Source organism: Vigna radiata, chromosome 9 (assembly GCF_000741045.1).
Source record: "Vigna radiata var. radiata cultivar VC1973A chromosome 9, Vradiata_ver6, whole genome shotgun sequence".
NCBI classification, from domain to species: domain Eukaryota; kingdom Viridiplantae; phylum Streptophyta; class Magnoliopsida; order Fabales; family Fabaceae; genus Vigna; species Vigna radiata.
This window is the reverse complement of record NC_028359.1, coordinates 728,503-748,190: the sequence shown is the minus strand read 5'-3', so window position 1 is coordinate 748,190 and position 19,688 is coordinate 728,503. Positions and strand designations below refer to the sequence as shown.

The 19,688-nt window shown below is 32.2% G+C and overlaps 3 protein-coding genes across 3 annotated transcripts; all 3 read right to left on the bottom strand.

The window, feature by feature from the left end:
- Positions 1-3,947: 3,947 nt before the first annotated feature.
- LOC106774146 lies at positions 3,948-7,697 on the bottom strand. Its single transcript, XM_014661018.2, has 2 exons — positions 7,521-7,697; positions 3,948-7,445 (listed from the first exon to the last, which is right to left on the bottom strand). Exon 2 carries the CDS (start codon positions 7,257-7,259, stop codon positions 4,086-4,088), a length of 3,174 nt encoding a protein of 1,057 aa, XP_014516504.1. The 5' UTR covers positions 7,260-7,445; positions 7,521-7,697; the 3' UTR covers positions 3,948-4,085.
- A 3,685-nt stretch (positions 7,698-11,382) lies between these two features.
- On the bottom strand, positions 11,383-13,234 carry LOC106772876 (molybdate transporter 2). Its single transcript, XM_014659494.2, has one exon. The coding sequence runs from the start codon at positions 13,080-13,082 to the stop codon at positions 11,706-11,708; it is 1,377 nt and encodes a 458-aa protein (XP_014514980.1). The 5' UTR covers positions 13,083-13,234; the 3' UTR covers positions 11,383-11,705.
- A 3,428-nt stretch (positions 13,235-16,662) lies between these two features.
- On the bottom strand, positions 16,663-19,042 carry LOC106772996 (root phototropism protein 3). Its single transcript, XM_014659655.2, has 3 exons — positions 18,365-19,042; positions 17,655-18,178; positions 16,663-17,372 (listed from the first exon to the last, which is right to left on the bottom strand). Exons 1-3 carry the CDS (start codon positions 18,642-18,644, stop codon positions 16,842-16,844), a joined length of 1,335 nt encoding a protein of 444 aa, XP_014515141.1. The 5' UTR covers positions 18,645-19,042; the 3' UTR covers positions 16,663-16,841.
- Positions 19,043-19,688: the final 646 nt, after the last annotated feature.

Here is a 19,688-nt window from a genome sequence, read left to right as displayed (position 1 = left end):
GATCTTATATTAATAATTCTTTTAAAAAATTTACGATGTATTTAATTATATAAAAATGATAGAAAATATGAAATGGATTTTAAAGTTTATTAAAGTTTAAGATGTTATTATTTAAATTAGTAATTATTAAAATTTCTATTTAAATTGTTACTTAAAGTTTCTTTGACTACTTTCTGGATGTTGACCTCAATCTTATATTAACAACTCTTTTAAAAAATTTAAGATGTATTTAATTATATAAAGATGGTAAAAAAGATGAATTGGATTATAAAGTTTATTAAAGTTTAATATTTTATTGTTTAAATTAGTAATTATTAAAATTTCTATTTAAATTGTTAATATTTAAAATTTCTTTGACTACTTTCTCAATGTTGACCCTGATCTTATTCTAACAATTCTTCTGACAAATTTAAGATGTATTTAATTATTTAAAGATGGTAGAAAAGATGAAATGGATTATAAAGTTTATTAAAGTTTAAGATTTTATTGTTTAAATTAGTAATTACTAAAAATTTTATTTAAATTGTTAATATTTAAAATTTCTTTGACTACTTTTTCAATGTTGACCCAATCTTATACTAATAATTCTTCTGAAAAATTTAAGATGTATTTAATTATATAAAGATGGTAGAAAAGATGAAATGGACTAGAAAGTCAATTAAAGTGTAAGATGTTAGTCTTTAAATTAATAGTTATTAAAAAATTTATTTAAATTATTACAATTTAAAATTTCTTTGACTACTTTCTCGAAGTTGACTTCGATCTTATACTAACAATTCTTTTGAAAATTTTAAAATGTATTTAATTATATAAAGATGGTAGAAAAGATAAAATGAATTATAAAGTATACTAAAGTTTAAGATATTACTTTTTAAGTTATTAATCATTAAAAAATTTTATTTAAATTGTTATTATTTAAAATTTCTTTTATTACTTTCTCTATGTTGATCTCTCTTATACTAACAGTTCTTTTAAAAAATTTAAGATGTATTTAATTATATAAAGATAATAGAAAAGATGAAATGAATTATAAAGCTTATTAAAGTTTAAGATGTTATTTTTATATTAGTAATCATTAAAATTTTTATATAAAATTTCTTTGATTATATTGATCTTGATCTTATACTAATAATTTTTTTGAAAATTTTAAAATATATTTAATTATATAAAGATTGTAGAAAAGATTAAATAGATCGTAAAGTTTACTTTAGAAGAGTGCTTGATCAAAAACGTTTTTTCTTTAACATTCTGATATTAAAAGAAAGTAATTAGGTTTACGTGGAAGATGTTAATGAATTTAAAAAGGGCATCGACAGTATAGAAAAATTGGTAGAACATCCCAAACAAGTCTAACGTTAGGATGATCGAAAATAACGTTTAGCTTAGATGATGTTGACTATATTTGTTGTATGGGAAATACTAATATTTTTTTATTTTTTTAACATTTAATATTGATTACGTGTCAATTTATGATTGGTCAAAAATCACTTCACAATCAATAATAATAATTATAAACATTATTGTAGAGTGATTTTTGACCAATCATATATTAACACGTAATCAATGTTCAAATGTTATAAAAAAATATTGTCTAAATATCATTATCCATATTTTTTTTACAAAAGGGACCTAGAAAGGTTCACACACCAAATTCCACTGGCCTTTGTCAGAGTACACCAATCACAAATCACGTGGAATTGTTTGGTAGTTTACCAAACATTAAGAATATTATGTTTTCGTATTTAATGTTTTCTGTTGAACAAAACAAAATCTCATATTACTTATCATTTAATACTGATTTAAACAGGTGTACTGGTAGAGAAATAATATTTTAAATACACGAGTATTTAAAATAATATTAACAATTTTAGTTACTAAAATATAAACTTAATTAGTAATTTGGTTAATATATTTAAGATTTTAGTTCAATTGTTTTTTTATATTTATTTCTGATTGAATTTCTATTTCTTTTAAAATACTCGATGTAACGTTTATGTTTCAATTGTATGGTTGAAGTTCCTTATTTAAAACACTTTAGGTTGTCTTGAAGATTGGACAGGCTTTTTAGTTGTCCTCTATCCTTCAAGTTACTTTTTTCACTCTCCCTTCTGCTTGTCCAAGCCGAGTGGACGGACACCTGTCAAAGGCATTCCGATACTCAAGTTAGTAATGTAACTGAATGGTTGGCATAGCAAGTAATGCATATATTGTGCATCCTAATCCTAAAGTCATATCTGACCTTTATTTATACTAGTCGTAGTGTGTTTTTACCTTACATTGGCCTAATGACGGTCCAATTACATCTTAATCTGCCTTAGGGTTTTAATGAGTTATTATCGTTTATAATCTAACCATGAAGTCAGCCTGGGTGGTCGCCCTGGTAGTTGGTCGGCTTGAGTGGTCTGCCTAGTGATTGGTCGGCTTGGATAGTCGGCCTGGATGGTCGATCTAGATGGTCGGCTTAAATGGTCGGCCTGGTAGTACCATATAACTGTACAGTATAGTTTATATTAAATTGGCATAAATCTTTGTAAAGTTATTACATGTCAAAATTTGTGTTACTTTCTATGTTGTTGAGTGGAGAGCATTTGAGAGGGTGCAAAGAGATGAACAAGGGAGTGTGGCTCATAAAAACAAAACTGGACCGTTAGCCCATTGTGCACTAAACAGATGAGTTCATACTTTTTTATTTCTCTTTTTTTATTTTTTTTCTTATTTTGTTTGCTTTTTTTTTATCATTTATTTGTAAAAGGATTCTTTTTTCTTAATTAACTTTTTGATCTTTTATTAATTTTTAATCTAAATGAAAATTATTTTTTAAACTTTACATTTTTAAATAAATTTTTGTTCCACTCCTTTTATTTGCCATCAATTAAAAATATATTTCTATTTTTTCGAAAACAAATTTATTCATCTGTATGAAATTGATGGTTGAGAGTTGTATCTAATAAAACCAATATGGTTTGTTATTAATTATGGATATTCAATGTAGTATAATCATTACAGCAAATTTTCTCAGTATTTTTTTTCTTCATTATAACTTTTACAAGTCAACTCTTTTGTCATTTATAATATTAGAAAAAATAATTGTTGTCTCCTTTTCACTTATTATGAATATTGTTTATAATATTATGAATAAAAAACTCAAATTTAAATATTAAGTATGAAAAGCAAAATTAGAAATTTATTGGAGAAACATTTTTAAATTTTTAAGCTTTGCTTTTCTACAAATGCTTTTATTGCAGTCTACTTACAAAGAATCTTAAACTTGTATTATCCCATGAACACTTCAGCTAAATGTGGCTTATAATACCTCCTCACAACCTTTTTAAACTCATTTTACTTGAAATAAGTTTTGTTAAGCCAACAAGCATCATCACAACTCAATTTGTAGAAGATGCAGTTCAAAAATAAGGCACAATAACAGTAAATCAAGACACGATTATGCAGTACCACCACTCAGATCATTACTGAAAAGTTTATCGAGTTCATTAGATATACTAAAACATGTTTTGATACATTAAAATAATGATTTTTACTATAGTTCCTACAAAGCTTTGTTTTTCTTTTGGTCTATTTGACTAAATGATATAATTTTACTATCTTATTACAAACTTTTATCTTTATTAAATAAGTAAATGTTTTTTTGAACTAAAAATACCATGACATTTTCATATACCAAAAACATTTTTTATCCTGTAAGATATAGACTTCTGTGGGGTAGTTTTGGATGTTGACAGTTTATATCCAAAGAATGCAGGAAACTAAAAGAGTATGATATTATGCTTGATTATACTTCATACAGTTTTTCTGTTTGGATTGAACTTCCATTTCTAACATTTTTCTGTATCAAATTTCATTATTGCCCAACTTATATACGTAAACAAATCCATTCCTAAGTAGCAAACAATTGGAGAAAAAACAATCAGAAGTTGTTGAAGAGTGTAAAATCACAACAAAATTCACTTGATTATTCAGTAAATGGGCAACCTCATACAAAATAATGCATCCACCCAAAAGTCTTACCTACTTTTCATACATGGGCGTACAACAGGTGTTGTTAGTCAGTAATTCTTAAGTTTACATCACTCTACATCAACTTGCTCATTCTCTTTTGCAGCACTACCATTGATACCAGGGACTAGTTCAGATTCACAAGACCCAGAAGACAATCTTTGGTATTTGAAAGTTGGGAGAAGCTTATATTTTCCAAATGTCAGAAACTGACTCAGTTTCTCATAGCTCCATCTTTGTTGAATATACACCACAATTGCAAGAACAATAGCAGTCACAGAAATAGCAATATCCCCAAATTTCGAGTAAAAATCCAAATTTGGATTGACAAATTCAGAGTCCTCAGAGAAGTAAGGATTTGAAACTGGAGCTCTTATGCAATCATATATATGAGGAAGAAGTCTGACCACAGTGATTCCAATAAAATATAGTTTTCTGAGAGGTTTGCAATGGATATGCCACAATAGATTCCCAATGATTTGAGGAAGCAAGAAAAAGTCTTCAACAAGACCTACATATTCTTGCAATTCTGTTGCCCATCCCGGCAATGGATGAGAATTTCCTCCATCAACCAAATATGTCTTTGCTATAAGATCCTTCTGACTGGTCTTTGTGCCATGAACTATTAAAACAATAACATACCCTATCACATGCATGAAGAAGGTACAAAGAAATACCCATTTATCACTAGGGACTCGATGTGGCTCAAGAGGGGAACGTGCTTGCAATCTGATGCGAGACTTCCATACCTTCTGAAAAAGTCTCAGAGTTATCAGCAATGATACAATCAACAACAGTTTCACAGAGTAATCAATGACATGGAGCCACTCACTGCTCTCCAATTCACTAGATGACATATCATAAGATTCAGAAACCATTTTCTTAAAGAGTGCCTCTGCACCTGTGACCAAAGGAATGGTATACCCAAGAGCTTGAACACCTAGAACCACTAGAGATATATATGGAAGAGAATCCACACTATGTTGTATATAAAACAGTTGGCTTAAAATGCACCCAATTGCAAATGAAAGTGTCAAGAGTCGAAGAATCCCTTCAACACCTCTGCGTGAGAGAACATCCTCACGTTGCTTCCTGTATATGATTGGAAACGTTTTGAGCTTTATAGGATCGAATCTAAGGGAATCATCATCATTCCTTTGACTTTCTATTGATATTGTAGCTCTGGGATCGACTAGCCACCGAGTTGTGGTAGGAGGATAAGCCACAACCACCTCAATCAAACAGTCCATTCCAGCCTCAAGATCATAACTCTGATATAAGACCTTCCATGATGCTCTCACATCTCTGCAACCAATTAGATACATTTTCCCAACATGTGGATCATAAAGACCCTCTAGAAAAAGCACAGAGAAGTTACTGTAACCTTTTCCAGCAAGACTGAGTTGTGCAGATACATTTATAAGGAGTTGCTTTTCTGTATATTCAGCAGCCGTGGCATGATATGGCGTTTCCTGTTCAGATGCTGAACCATTTTTATCATACCAATAGCGTCCAAACAAGGGACCAACCGAGAGAATCTCCAGTTGAATGTCAACTCTTGGGGCCAAGACATTGGGCAAAGGGTCAGGAAATCCAGAGACATGATAAGTGAGATCTTCTGCAAGAAGAGACAGGCTATCTTGGAATGCCTCGTTGTCCTCAAGTTTGGGGAATGTTAGCAATGATTTCTTAATGACAGTCGTAAAACTGAAGGGCTCATTTTTTTCTAGGACAGCACCAGCCAAAGTAGTTTTGGAGTAACTGTAATGTGGGTTAGTGAGCTTGAAATAGTTCCAGAGTTCTGAAGGTAGCACAAGTTGCTCAAACGATAGGGGAAAGAAGGCACTACTGTTACTAATGGGAGACAAAGTTCCCAAAATAATACTATGTTGCTTTAAGGAAAAAGTGGTGGGAATATACATACAGATCCGAGTATTACAGCTACTCCCTTTGGCATCAACAACTCCTAGGCAACCAACCATGCAAAGCTGTCCACTAGAAGACTTCCAAATCCCTTCGGCAGCAAGAGACGTGTTGCTAGGCCCAGATCTTTTTGCTGCAGTATACTCATTCTCTGATGGAGAAATGGCTCTGAAAACAGTTGATACCCTAGTAGAACCAGTATTACTCTTGCTAGCTTCTTGACTACAGATAACATCCTGCATATAAAGTTTAACGCCTTGAAAGCCTCCATCCGTTGATTTGATTTCCTTATCTGACAAAAAAGGACCTAATTTACTGCAGAAATCATCTCTGCCATTACATCTCCAGTTTGTCACCACAGACAAAGGTTTTTCTCTAGTAATTTCTTCAAGGATTTCACAAAACCTTGCCCCCTTGTAGACAGCAATGCCATCATCCGTCAGGTTATCTTTAACTGGGTACGGATTGCATGCTTTGGATACAATCTGTTGTGAGCCAAATGTGTACTTTGCTGACTTGCCCAACTGTGATGACATGTGAACAACATCAAAGTATTTAGAATTGGACTCCCGGTTCAAGCTTCTTAGCTCTCCACTGATTATCCTGTTTGTTAATGTGAATGACAACGGATACCGAAGAACAAGCAGAATTTGATCATCTTCTGACAACGGTATATCACCCGGATTCTTCATCCATGACCAAGGGTTGGCAGGGTCAGCCTCTCGAGTAGGAAGCATAGTGTTCCCTAACAAACACAATACCCTTTCCCCACCATTTTTCCTTGATTCAGTGTAAATCCCTTGAAAGGAGATTGAAAGCTGAGAATGGCTGGGCCATAAACGAAACTCAGGATTCCCATCAAATGCATTGTCCACAAAATTGCCATCTCTAGTAATGCCAATCACCATGAAACCATTGATAGGAATTGACTTCTTCAAGCGGTGGTCAAGATCAACATCCGAAACCCAAAAAGAGACCAAGTTCATTGAAGCACGATCTTCAGACAAGGTTCCAGGAGATTTGCTTGCATCAAATGGCATTATGGGAAACTTACCCCCATCCTGCCTCCAATCCCCATTCACAAAAGAAAACTCTCTTTTCATACCAGTAACACTATATTCATATCTCAATTCAGATGAAGCAGACAACACAGATGCACACTGTTTCTGAACTTCACTCATGCGATCATACTTATAGGTCACCTGGGGGTTCCTATCAAAACTATACATTTCCTCAGGGAAACGTGAATTTGCGAGAACATGGATCACCAACAGATCACAAACACACCAAAGGATAACAATGGCTGAAAATAGAAACTTCATGATTGCTGGTGATGAAAGTTTATCACTTTTCCTGACAAATCCCGAAAACTAAATGACCCAAATGGTTTTTTTGCCAAAATTCAATGAAAAATCGAACTCCATTACATACACGACACAGCTACCACTACGCGTGAAAATGCAGGCAGCACACAAAAATCAACCACAGATCACGGTCTCAGAGAAAATCTAAAGAGAAAAAACAAAAACATTACAAGTCAAGGTAGAGTCATCATCAAGTCCAAAACAAGTGAGAGAACGAACCTGAATCAGACACAGATCAACAATTGACAGTGAAAAAATTATTCGATTTGGATTAGGAAACAGGAAGACAGAAGAAGAAGCAACAGTGGACTTCAACGTAAGATGAAAGACTTTAATTGAATTGAATTGAAGTAGAAGTTTTTGGGGTCTGTTTGGTTTCCTCTTTCAGATCCAAACTATTTTTTATTTTTATTTGGAAAAATCCAAAGATAATATTCCTTTTTTTCTTTTCTTTTTTAATTTTCGATTTCTTAGTTCGGTGGCTTGTATTTGTCATATATCAACTAATTTTGGACAATATTTAAAGAAATAAAAAAGGCCATATTCCTCTTTTTTTTTTTTTAATTTTGGTTTCTTAGTCAATCAAGAAATTAGATATAGCTACTACAGCAAACCACTAATTATAATATAGTAAGATAATCACAATATATATATATATATATATATATATATAGTATCATAATTAATTGTTGATGTTAACATTTCATCATATTTAAAAGTTTCATTATTGGAACTTGTCATGCATTTAACAAAATATTTAGACAAAAATCTGAATATGATTGCGGAAGAACACACTTTATTCAAAAAAATAATGCTTTTTTTGAAAGAAAATTATCATTAGATTGAAATTTTTTAAGCATGTACGCTCTATTTATAAAATTATATTAATTTAAAATTATTTAATTAAAAATATTAAAGTATATGCAATATATATATATATATATATATATATATATATATATATATATATATATATATATATATATATATAAACTCTTTGGTTTGGTGATGCTTAATGATCAATGTTTAGCCTAAACCTCTATATATTTAGTTAAAACTTTTAAGATACTTTTTTAGTATAATAAGAAAAAATTTAAAATCTAATCTAAATTATTTAAGTTGGTTAATTTTAATTAAAAAAAATTATATTTAAAATAATTAAGAATGTTTTTATTTAGTAGGATTATTAATTTTTTTTGTTATTGTTAGGAAAGTTAAATTTATAAAAAAAGTACATTATTATAATTAATGTTAATACTTTTTAAAATAAATACACATAATAATTATTAAAAATACAAAATTAATCAAATTAATTATTTTTTTGTTAGTATCAAATATATCCTGCTTAATTTATAAATATACCCATTTTTTAAATATTTCTAAAATTGTCGAACTTGCATGAAGACATCCACTTTGTTTGATGAAGGTTTCAATTTGAAATTGAAGATGAAATTATAAGGTTATTTTAGTAAAAAAAGTGCTTGATAGAAGAGGAAATGGAGGTACGTGTAATAATTGGATAGGGTATGTTTATCAAATATATAAACTCAGATGACCTTTTGCATGGCATATTATAGTTTTTTTTTTTTTGTAATTTATTTTATGGTATTATTAAAAATTTACAGAATAGAATCAAAGTAACACATTTACTAAATATTGAACATAAAAACATTTGTTGTATATTATACAATGATCATTTTTAAAATAAGCATATGCTCAATATTTTTATAATAATGTCAACAATTTATAATTTTGTATATTAACAATTTTAATATATTTATCATATTTTTAAGAATTATTATATATTTTCCAATATACAAATATAATGTATCGTGTTATATTATTTTTAAAAATAAATGTGTAGATATATCGGGTACGTTTCATATCTTATATAAATATAAAATACATGTTGTATCCAATACACATGTAACATGATTTGTGGCAAATAGCAAAGCCCATTATTTATTTAAGGATTAAATATGTTTTTAGTCTCTATACTTTGGGGCGATTTTGGTTTTAGTCCATTTTCAAATTATAGTACAATTTAGTCCTTCAACTTTAGAAAATTCTGGTTTTAGTGTTTTTTACCAATTTTTTTTAACTTTACTAAATTGTACCATAGTTTGAAAATAGACTAAAACCAAAATTGCCGAAAATATAGGGACTAAAATCATATTTAATCCTTTATTTAAATACGATGTTGATAATTTTAATAATAAGTTTTCATATGATTAAAAACATGTTTGTATAAACTAATAACGACTTGTGACATTTTATTTTTATAAAGAATGAAAATGAAATAAAAAATAATTAAAAGTACTATAAACTAATATCGATATATACATACACGATGTTATGTCAATCTAAAAGAAATTAAATTGAATTGCTTTTAAAAGCTAAAAGACTTGATTGAAAAAAATAAAATAAAAATTATACGATTTTAATGTCAATCTAAAAAAATTAAATTGAATTGTTTTTAAAAACTAAAAGTCCTGATTGAAAAAATAAAAATTATAAATCTAATTGAGTTTTTCAAGATCGGACAACTAAAAAGTATTCAGACTTTGTTTTATTATACAATGGTATAATTGTATAGGTTTCTTATTATTATAAATATTAATTAAATAATAACATGTTAATTTTTGTTTGTTAAATTTAATAAAATAATTATAATAACATAAATATTAAATGAATAATAACTAAATAATTATATACAAAAATTAAATAAAAATTGAATATTGAACCTATTTAAATAAAAACAAATATGAAATTATTATATATGTATACATAATTATCGTATTGGTCATTGAAAAACTTATATATCTTGATACATACACTAATACATAGAGATTCTATCAATCAAATTTAGAAAATATCTTGATTGATTTGTGGTCCCAATAACCTATTAGTTTGTATAATTGAAAGGATGAAAAGCCATGAAATTAATCTGAGTTGTTTGCGGACAGTTGGAAATTAATGTTAGTTGCTAGAAAAGATATATATATAGAGAACCACGATAAATAATTTCAAATAATAACAAAATGTACGATATATTTTCACAACTATTTTAATAACTTTTTGATAATATATATTATTATTTTATTGATTTATTTAAATTTATGTTTAAGAAAATATTGAAATGAAACAGTATAATCATTTTATTAATTTAGTTAAATTTATGTTTAAAAAATATCTTAAAGGAAGTAATCACAAATTTCTATTGTGAAAAATTGTCAAAATATATTTGTAAGAAGAATTTTTTTTCTTTTTTTACTGTGAAATCCATCCTCTTATATTTTACATGTTTAGTGTTCATTTTTCCTATGTTTATTTTATTTATTTCATTAATATAATATTGGAAAATGATATTTTGACACCAATTTTTGACACTATTTTGACACTATACACGTATCAAAACGTAGTTGGACGATTTCAAATTAAAAAAATTAAGATAAGAACATATTTGAAAGAAAAAAACCAAATTTTTTTTTAATTTAAAATTGTCCAACCACGTTTTGACACGTATACAGTGTCAAAATGGTGTGAAAAAATTGGTGTGAAAATATAATTTTCCTATAATATTTCTAACTTCCAACTTTAGTATCTCTCCTATCATTTCTGCTTTTGACTTTTCTGTCCCCATAAGTATGCCCAGCAAAGCAAGCACCCTATCATTTGGTGAAAGGACAACTTTTTTAAAATAATAATAAAAAAAAAAAAAAATATATATATATATATATATATATATATATATATATATATATATATCTATACATATAATAATGTGATATGAACGTAAGATTGAAGTAAATAGAACATAGAAATTAAATCAGGAATTCTGTAACATGAACTATTAGTTAAAACCAACAGTCAACTAACCACTGGTCTGAAAAAACAGCAGATACTTTCTTCTGTAACAAGTCATGAAATGCCTATCGTTCTAATCTTCGTATGTAACAAATGAACGTTGTTTGTATCCTGCAACAACTATAAACAAAGTCTCAGACGTCATATAAAAACAAGAAATAAACATAAATTTATATATACATAAAATACATTAGAGATGATAAAAGATAAACAATATCCTCTAATTGTGGAACTATATATATATATGGATACTTTCCCCAGCTGCAATAAGCGCTTTTCAGCAGAAAAGCGAGTAAATCCAAAATCCAAACACTGAATTATGAACTGTGAAGTCCTAAATTTTTTGTGCCATCTTCAGATGTTCCCCACTCCACCAGCATTCTGGTTTGCCAAAAGTTCTTTATTCAAATGGATAAACAGACTCTCATATCTGTAACTATATATATAGTTTTGTACACTGTACATTCCCACATGATCACAACATTGGTGATCATTTTCTGAAACATAGTACATATATATAAGAATAAAAATTGTTGTCTAGGCAATTAAACTTGCATGTTCTTCAGACTTGGTGGTCTTGGATGAGCAAAATCCAAAAGGAAAACCTCCACATTCAAGCTCCCTTAATTTGAGAAGTAAGTAAAGCACAATGCCGACAAAAAATCCCAAAGCAGCACTTGAACCAGTGAGTGAAACAGCAGCACAAACAAGCATAACGAAAGATTCTTGTTTAGTGTTCATGTCTCTAGCAGCCATGGCTAACTCAATCCCTGCAAACAACAAAAGCACTCCAAGAATCCCAATCGGAAACTCGTTCAAGATTCTTCCGAGGGAGTTTCCGAACACCAGAGCAAGCACAAGCTTTGCAATCCCCAGGAAAACCACCGAAGCACCGCTCCTACCTCCGAACCTGTACTGTCCCGCCAAACCTCCGGCTCCGTGGCAACAGGGCATGGCTCCGAACCAACACCCCACGAAATTCATAAGTCCCACACTCACTGAAACATGCATCGCCGAAGCTTCACGTTCGGGAAACAAATCCCCAGAGAGCTTGCAAACTGCAATAACTGAATTCAGAACGGATAACGGAATCTGTGGAATTGCGGCGCTGACGAATCCAACTTTAAAATCTTCCCAGGTAATCTTAACCACGGAAATCTTCGAAGGCCCAAACTTAAGATCTCCGAAAATGGAAGGGTCGCGAACGAAACCCAACACCAGACCAAACAGAAACACTATCAACGCCGCAGGGATAGTTGACAAAACCCGCAACCTCCGGTGAACCCTGACTCTGTTTTCATTTTCTTCTTCTTCTTGTTGTTGTGGCGGTGGTGGATCGTCTCCGGCGCCGGTGGTGAGGACGAGGAAGAGGACGGCTGCGAGGGCGATGGCAACGCCGTCGAGGGCGAACCAGGGGCGCGCAGGGCCGGATTTTGATTTGGCGAGGTCTTGGTCGTAGCGAATGTATTTGACGGCGGAGAAGGCGAAGGTGAGGCCCTGGGAGAGTTGGACTCCGCGGACGACGGGGAGGGGGAGGTAGCGGTAGAGGACAGACATGAGACCGGTGGCTCCGAGGACGAGGAGGACGGCGGCGACGGAGAGACCGGCGGCAGAGATCTGGGCGATGGTGAGCGGCGGCGAGGCGGAGATGGCAACGGCGGCGATGGACTTCATGGGCTGGACCGGCATGGGGAGGCCGAAGAGCAAGCCGGTGGCGATGTTATAGAGCGAAGTGAAGACGAGTGTGGTAGTGAGATTCAAGTTGTTTACCAGAGATAGAGCGAGCACGATGGGTATGTAAGTCCCTAGGTCACCCACCGCGCCGGAGAGCTCTGAGAAAAGGGTTGTCTTCAGTTTGATGGAGGAGGGGAGCCACCGGTTGTGGCGGAGGAGAGGGGTGGTAGTGGTTGACATTTCGCCCTATTGAATGGCGTTGATTGCTTCTGTGAGCTAAACTACAAAAACAACGAAGTTTATGTAGTTTTTATAAGATAATGCGGATAGATTACAGCTAGGTTAGAATAAATAATGGTTAAAACTATATAAATTATATTTGATATTTTATTTGTCATTTACAAAAACAAAATAATAGTGAAAATAGTGTAAATTTATCCAATCCAAAAAAACATGAAACAAATTAATCTAAGGATATATGTTTTTGTATGAACATGTCACGAAATGAAGTGTTGGGGAAAAACTAAAAAAGGAAAGTGAGTGGCATCTTGTATGAACAGAGAAGCACTCAAAAATGGGGTTATAATCGTGCATACGTTACGTTGCGGGATAAAACGGAATCTGGAATTTGAGATTTTTTTTTTGACAATGATATTTTAACACCATTTTTTGACACTATTTTAACACAGCACACGTGTCAAGATGTGATTGGACGATTTCAAATTAAAAAAATTAAGGCAGAGATATATTTAGAAGAGAAAAACCAAAGTTTGTTTTTTAATTTGAAATCATCCAACCACATTTTAACTCGTGTGCAGTGTCAAAATAGTGTGAAAAAATGGTGTTAAAATTTTATTTTCCTTTTTTTTTATTGTTGTACTACGTGTGTTTCTCATTGGGTAGCTTTCAATTTCAAAGCCTGTGTGGCTTTGCTTGTTATTTATGGGTTATTCTTCGATTTTCTTTTAAGATCTTGCTTACGTAGGGTTGTGGTGTTGTGGTGTGACACGAAATTGGAGATGAAGGAGATTTGTTTGGTTTCCACTAAAAGGGATAGATTATAATAATTGGAGGATGTGCTCATGATTTTGCTCCATAACTCATTTTCCCATGAATCAAAATTTCTTCTACAAACGAATGACTTCCCAAAACCAATTGGCTAAGATGACTCATCTAGAACAAGAAAAAAATATATAAATATATATAATATTATAAAGTATAATAATCTGATCAATCATAAATATTAACAAATATATGATTTCACATTAAATCGGAATTATAATTATGGTTAATTCTAAAAATAATCACATTAATCTTAAATTAGATCATCATCGTCTAGAGTGTAATTAAATCAATACTTATAAAAAAACTTATCCTAAAAATTTATAAATATTAGATAATTAATTATTTTTATTGTACATTATTATTAACACTTACAATAATATTAACTTTAACATTAAAGTATTTTTATGCAGATAACACCTCAAATTAACTTAAAAGATTATAAATAAACTTAAAAGATTATAAAGATATATGATAAAAGCGGACGATCTCATTAACTTAAACAAATGTAATAAACTAAATTATGGTAGATTTGGAATGTGACCTTTAAAATTGTCCTCCACTTTCTATTGTTTCTTTAACCGTAATAGTTTACTTTTTTTTTAATAACTATAGAGCCCTTAATAATATATTCCAAGTGAAAGATTACTTTAATTAGATTTATTAGGATAGTTAATAATTTCAATTACCTTTTGTCATATCACCAACATAGTCCACATTAATGAATCAGCAATTTCTTTCGTGGGGAAATGTGTTTGTGTGTGTATGTTTAAAATATCTATCTTTTTGACAAGTAAAATATCTATCTACTTTAATTATTCCACAAAATATTTAATATAGATACTGAAGCTTTCGTTACTTTTTCTTTAATATTTAGTATTATTTTTTGAAAGTGTATTTCTTATAATTTCTTGTATTTAAATAAGATTTTCTCACAACATGCAGCATAAAAAGAAAAATACATTTAAGATTTTACAATTTAAAACGTATTTTTATTTTATATTTTGAAATGTAAACTATAAGATTTATTTTCTGGATTATGTATTTCAAAATAATCCTAAATTTCTAAATGAACAAATCTATATTTTAAAATATATAATATAAAATTTGTTATGAATAAAACGGAAATCCTAACCGAAGGAGCAAAATTGAAATTTGGGTTAAATATGTTTTTAGTCTCTATACTTTAGGCTAATTTTGGTTTTAGTCTCTCACTAAGGTATAATTTAGTCCTTCAACTCTAGAAAACTCTGATTTTAGTCTTTTTTATCAAAATTTTTTAACTCTGGTTTGAAGGATTAAATTGTACCTTAGTTTGAAAGAGGAACTAAAACCAAAATCGCCCCAAAGTATAGGGACTAAAAACATATTTAACCCTTGAAATTTTTAAATATGAAAGAATACAAGATGAAATCATGAAAAATTTCGCAAAAACTGTTCAAAGTGGTCCTTTTTGGTAACGGCGTTAACGGCAGACCTGTTAGGTGTCTAACATGTGCTGATGTGGCATTGTTATGTGTTTTAAAAAAAAAAAATATTGTGACGTATAAATGTATGTTGTTAGGGTTAAATTAAAAAATGAATTAGGATTATATTACAAAATGAATTAGGGAGCCGCCACACCTCACCTCAAGGAGCCGGAAAAGGTTTCCGGCACATTCCCAACTGAGGTTGAAAGGAAAAACTCTAACAGTTCGGTTTGCTATGAGGACAAGCTACCCGAATCAAAGTTGCAAGCCACAGAAAGAAAGTCTTCCAGAGAAAGATCTTTAATTCAAGAGATGAATGCTTCAGTTGAAGACGTAGAATCCCTTTGGGATTCTGATGCAGAGGATACTTCCAACGTCCTCAATTTTGTTGTAGGAATAAACGAAAGGGCTAGGCAAAAGCCATTGGACGAGGACATGGATAATATTATGGTAAGCACCACACGCACCCACTAACACTTACTCTAATGTTGTCTGTCCATTAGGGTAAATGTATGTTATTAGGGTTAAATTAAAAAGTCAATTAAGGTTATATTAGATGATGAATTAGGGATTTGCATTGCGGATTAGGAAAATCTGGGATAAAATTGGGTAAGAAAAATTTTATCAGAAAAATCTTTGGGGTAAAATTTACGTTGCGGATTGGGAAAATATGGGTTCGTCAAGGATCTTCTTTCATCCTTTAAACCTTCCGCTGATGGTGATGTTTAGAGAAGAACATCAATAGTCCATAAACCGCCAGATGAAATCACCAAGACGCGTTCTTTCAAAACCCAGATCCAAAGGGGCCCAATAATGCAAATCTCAAATCCCACAACGAAACCTGCAACAAGCACGGATCTATCAGGAGTAATGCATAGACAAAACATTTCCACTACAGCAAGAGACAAAGTACGAAGTTTCCAACGTCACAAAACAAAATAGAAAGACAAAAACCTTAGCAAATCCCTAATTAATTTTGTAATATAACCCTAATTCATTTTTTAATTTAACCCTAACAACATACATTTACACGTCACAATATTTTTTTTTTTTAAAACACATAACAATGCCACATCAATACATGTTAGACACTTGGCAGGTTTGCCGTTAATGAACTTAACGCCGTTACCAAAAAGGACCATTTTGAACAGTTTTTGCGAAAGTTAGGACTTAAGTGAACTTTGGAAAAAAGGAGGGACCACTTTGAACAAACTCTCCCAAAGGAGGGACCAAAATAGATATTAAACCTAAGATAAATGTTGTCTAAAGTATCTTTGAAAAACAACATAGGCCAGAACAAACCTAAAATTCTACTTATCATTCTACAATCATCACATTTCAGTATTATCATTCCAAAGACAAAAAGCTGATCTTACATTATTTCAAACACCAATGAACAAACATATCAAACACTGAATTATTCTTCTGAACAAAATAATATAACAAACTAATAAGTTGTGTTCTTGTTTCACGACATAGATATCCTCCACTTGTGACTGTTGTTATTCTTGCTACCTTTGACATTGACCAATCTGGTTTTGAGACCTGCAGGCGTGTACATTTCATTCCCTTCAAGCTCAAGTGCCATTTTTTCATGTTCAGCTTTGCCAAAAGCAAACTTCTTCCACTTGAAGAACCCCTTTTTCTTCTCCACCATTCTCTCCATCTGAGCCTGCATGGCGTTGCACTGGCTCTGCAACCTGTACACGTCGTCCTTCAGCTTCCTTATCTCGTGCTGCTGCGCGTTCACCTCACGCTTCGACAGACACCGTGTCGGTAACTCCATCGTACTGGGGCTTCTTGTCCCACTCACCAACGAACCGCTCCAATCCACGTGCCGTGACAGTTTGCTTTGCTCAGAAAGCAGCACCTGAATCACTGCTCTCACTGGAAATCGTTCGTTCTGTGCTGCATGTAGTGATGCCTCTGGGGTCAGTTTTCTGCTGTCAATTAGCCTGCAAAGACCCTTCCTTTCTTGCTTTGACACTGCTGGATGTGCCTGCCATTGCACAATCATTAGCTTTCATCGCTGTGTTAATTCCTAAAACTGTGTATAAAACAGTATTTGTTAACAAAGATTAACTCTTTAAATGGATGTTGATATAAGATTAGTCCTAGACATAGATTTGCTTCAATCAAACAGTTACATTACACCAGTTTTCGTTTAATTAGCTTTGTCCCATTTCCTGATTTGGCTCTTTTTACTAATTCATAGTCTTGTTTTGTTTCCCTGATTAGGAACTAGCATTCAACCGATTTGAAAATATTGAAAGGAGCATACTTTAAGATAGGTATCAATGGCACGGTACAAGCCATCATCCGTTGCTCTTGCATGGCTAGGAAGAGCGGCGGCAAGGGTAACGAAGTCGTTCAAGCTCAAATTGGAGTCCACAGCAGCCTCGGCAAGGTAGGAATCGACTAACTTAGCTACCTTAACCAAAGAAGCAACACTCTTAGCTCCGTCACTGTCCAAACTCACGAACCTCTGAACCAGCCTAATGACAAGTTCAACATCCAAGAGAGTGGCACAAGTGTGGCTGAAAGATGGAATCACCAACTCCTTCAACGAAGCCTGGTCTAATTGCCACGAAATACGCTTCTCAAGCTCTTGCCTGTAGTTACCCTCAACTCCAACCATGTTGGCCGTTCTCAGAAGCCTGAGCATAAAGTTACATGGAATTGCATCTTTCTCAGGAGGCAGAACACCCACCAAGGTTTCCACGAAGAACCTCTTCTTCATCCATGAAGCCGTCACGCTTTCCGGTGATTCCTCGATTTGGGTGAGACCCTTTTCGACCATATCACCTATAGAAAAGAAATTATGAAGAGTTCCTGAACTATCCTAATCTCTGTTTAATCTTTTAGTAACAGTTAAACAAGCGTTGTGTATTTTTCTTGTAACTTGTGAAACTTAAATGTTGTGTGTAAATATTAGTTAGAAGAATAGACAAATAGTGGTGACATAGTACAGAACTATCTAACAATTTGCACCTGCAGAAAGATCAGGGAGCCATTTGGAGGCATAGTGAGTGATGATGGAGCCAATAAGGTCTGCACGAACACCTTTGGCCTTGATTCCAGAAAGGGTCTTCACGAAGTAATCCATGTCCAAGATGCATGCATCGTCGAACCAGCATTCGGAGCAGTGTTGGGAGGGAGATTTTGCTTGTAAGGTGACTGATTCTGGACAAGATTGCTTCTTCATTTCGGTGAGAAGCTCGAATAGACTGTTAGAGGAGGAATTGGTTGGTGTAGTAGCTGTCTCAGGCATGTTGCGTTGTATGTCAGAATAATCAGATTTTTATTCTTTTGACATTGTTGTGGAAATGAGATTTTCTTAGCAGAAGAAGGTAGGAATGAAGAAGATTGATGGATAAGGCCCTCTGAGATAGATAGGTGCATGGCTATAGGACCACTTAAACAACTTTTTATTCTCTTCCTATGTCAGACAGCATGCATTTTGCTCACATCCTCCTCTGTAGAGAACAAAATTAATTAAAACGCCCTCGAAGCTGAAAGGCACTTCAAACGGACCACTTTGTTCTCTCTCAATCTCATGTGTACCTAAGGAGTTTTGGACTTTGTCCAATTACAATACCTACCAAGAATCCTATATGGATAGGCAAAAAAACTCGTTTGCTGGCTTTATATGTGAATATTGCTGATACCACTTGCTTCTAGAATGTTGTAATCACAGGTTTACGTTAGTTGATTTGAAGAAAATGAAGACTTACTATTACATTTGCAGTGCACAGAAAGATAAGGCATTGATTATTGGAGGGTTCAAAATCTATCCGTTGTAGCATTCATCAATGATTCGGCACCAAGAATTGTAACGTAACTTTCTGTCATAAAAATATCTTGTAGCAGCAAGCAAGATAGCATAGCATCACTGTCCATAATGTCATGATTATATTAAATGCCGAGATTGAATCACACTCATCACCCTTTCTGAACAAAAAATATTAAAGGGTGAGAAATTGGATTTGTTTTAAGGTCAAACTACTACCAGGTTAAGAACCAAGAATTTATACATAACCGTTACAGAAAAGTACATTTTTGAGTACATCTTTCTTTAAAGAAAATAAACCAAGCTAACTATAATTTAACCAATGTAAAACTTAAATATAACCTATATGGAACAAGGGAAGAAATATAGCCCATTTAAATCCAACTCATTTAGGCATAATGTGTATATCTCCCACAGAAGAAAGATTATATAATACTATAGTCATTTGACAAAACTGTACATCAACTTTTTAATGCAGTATTTAACTACTTAGGTGCTAACGAATTCGAACTGTAATCAATCTTT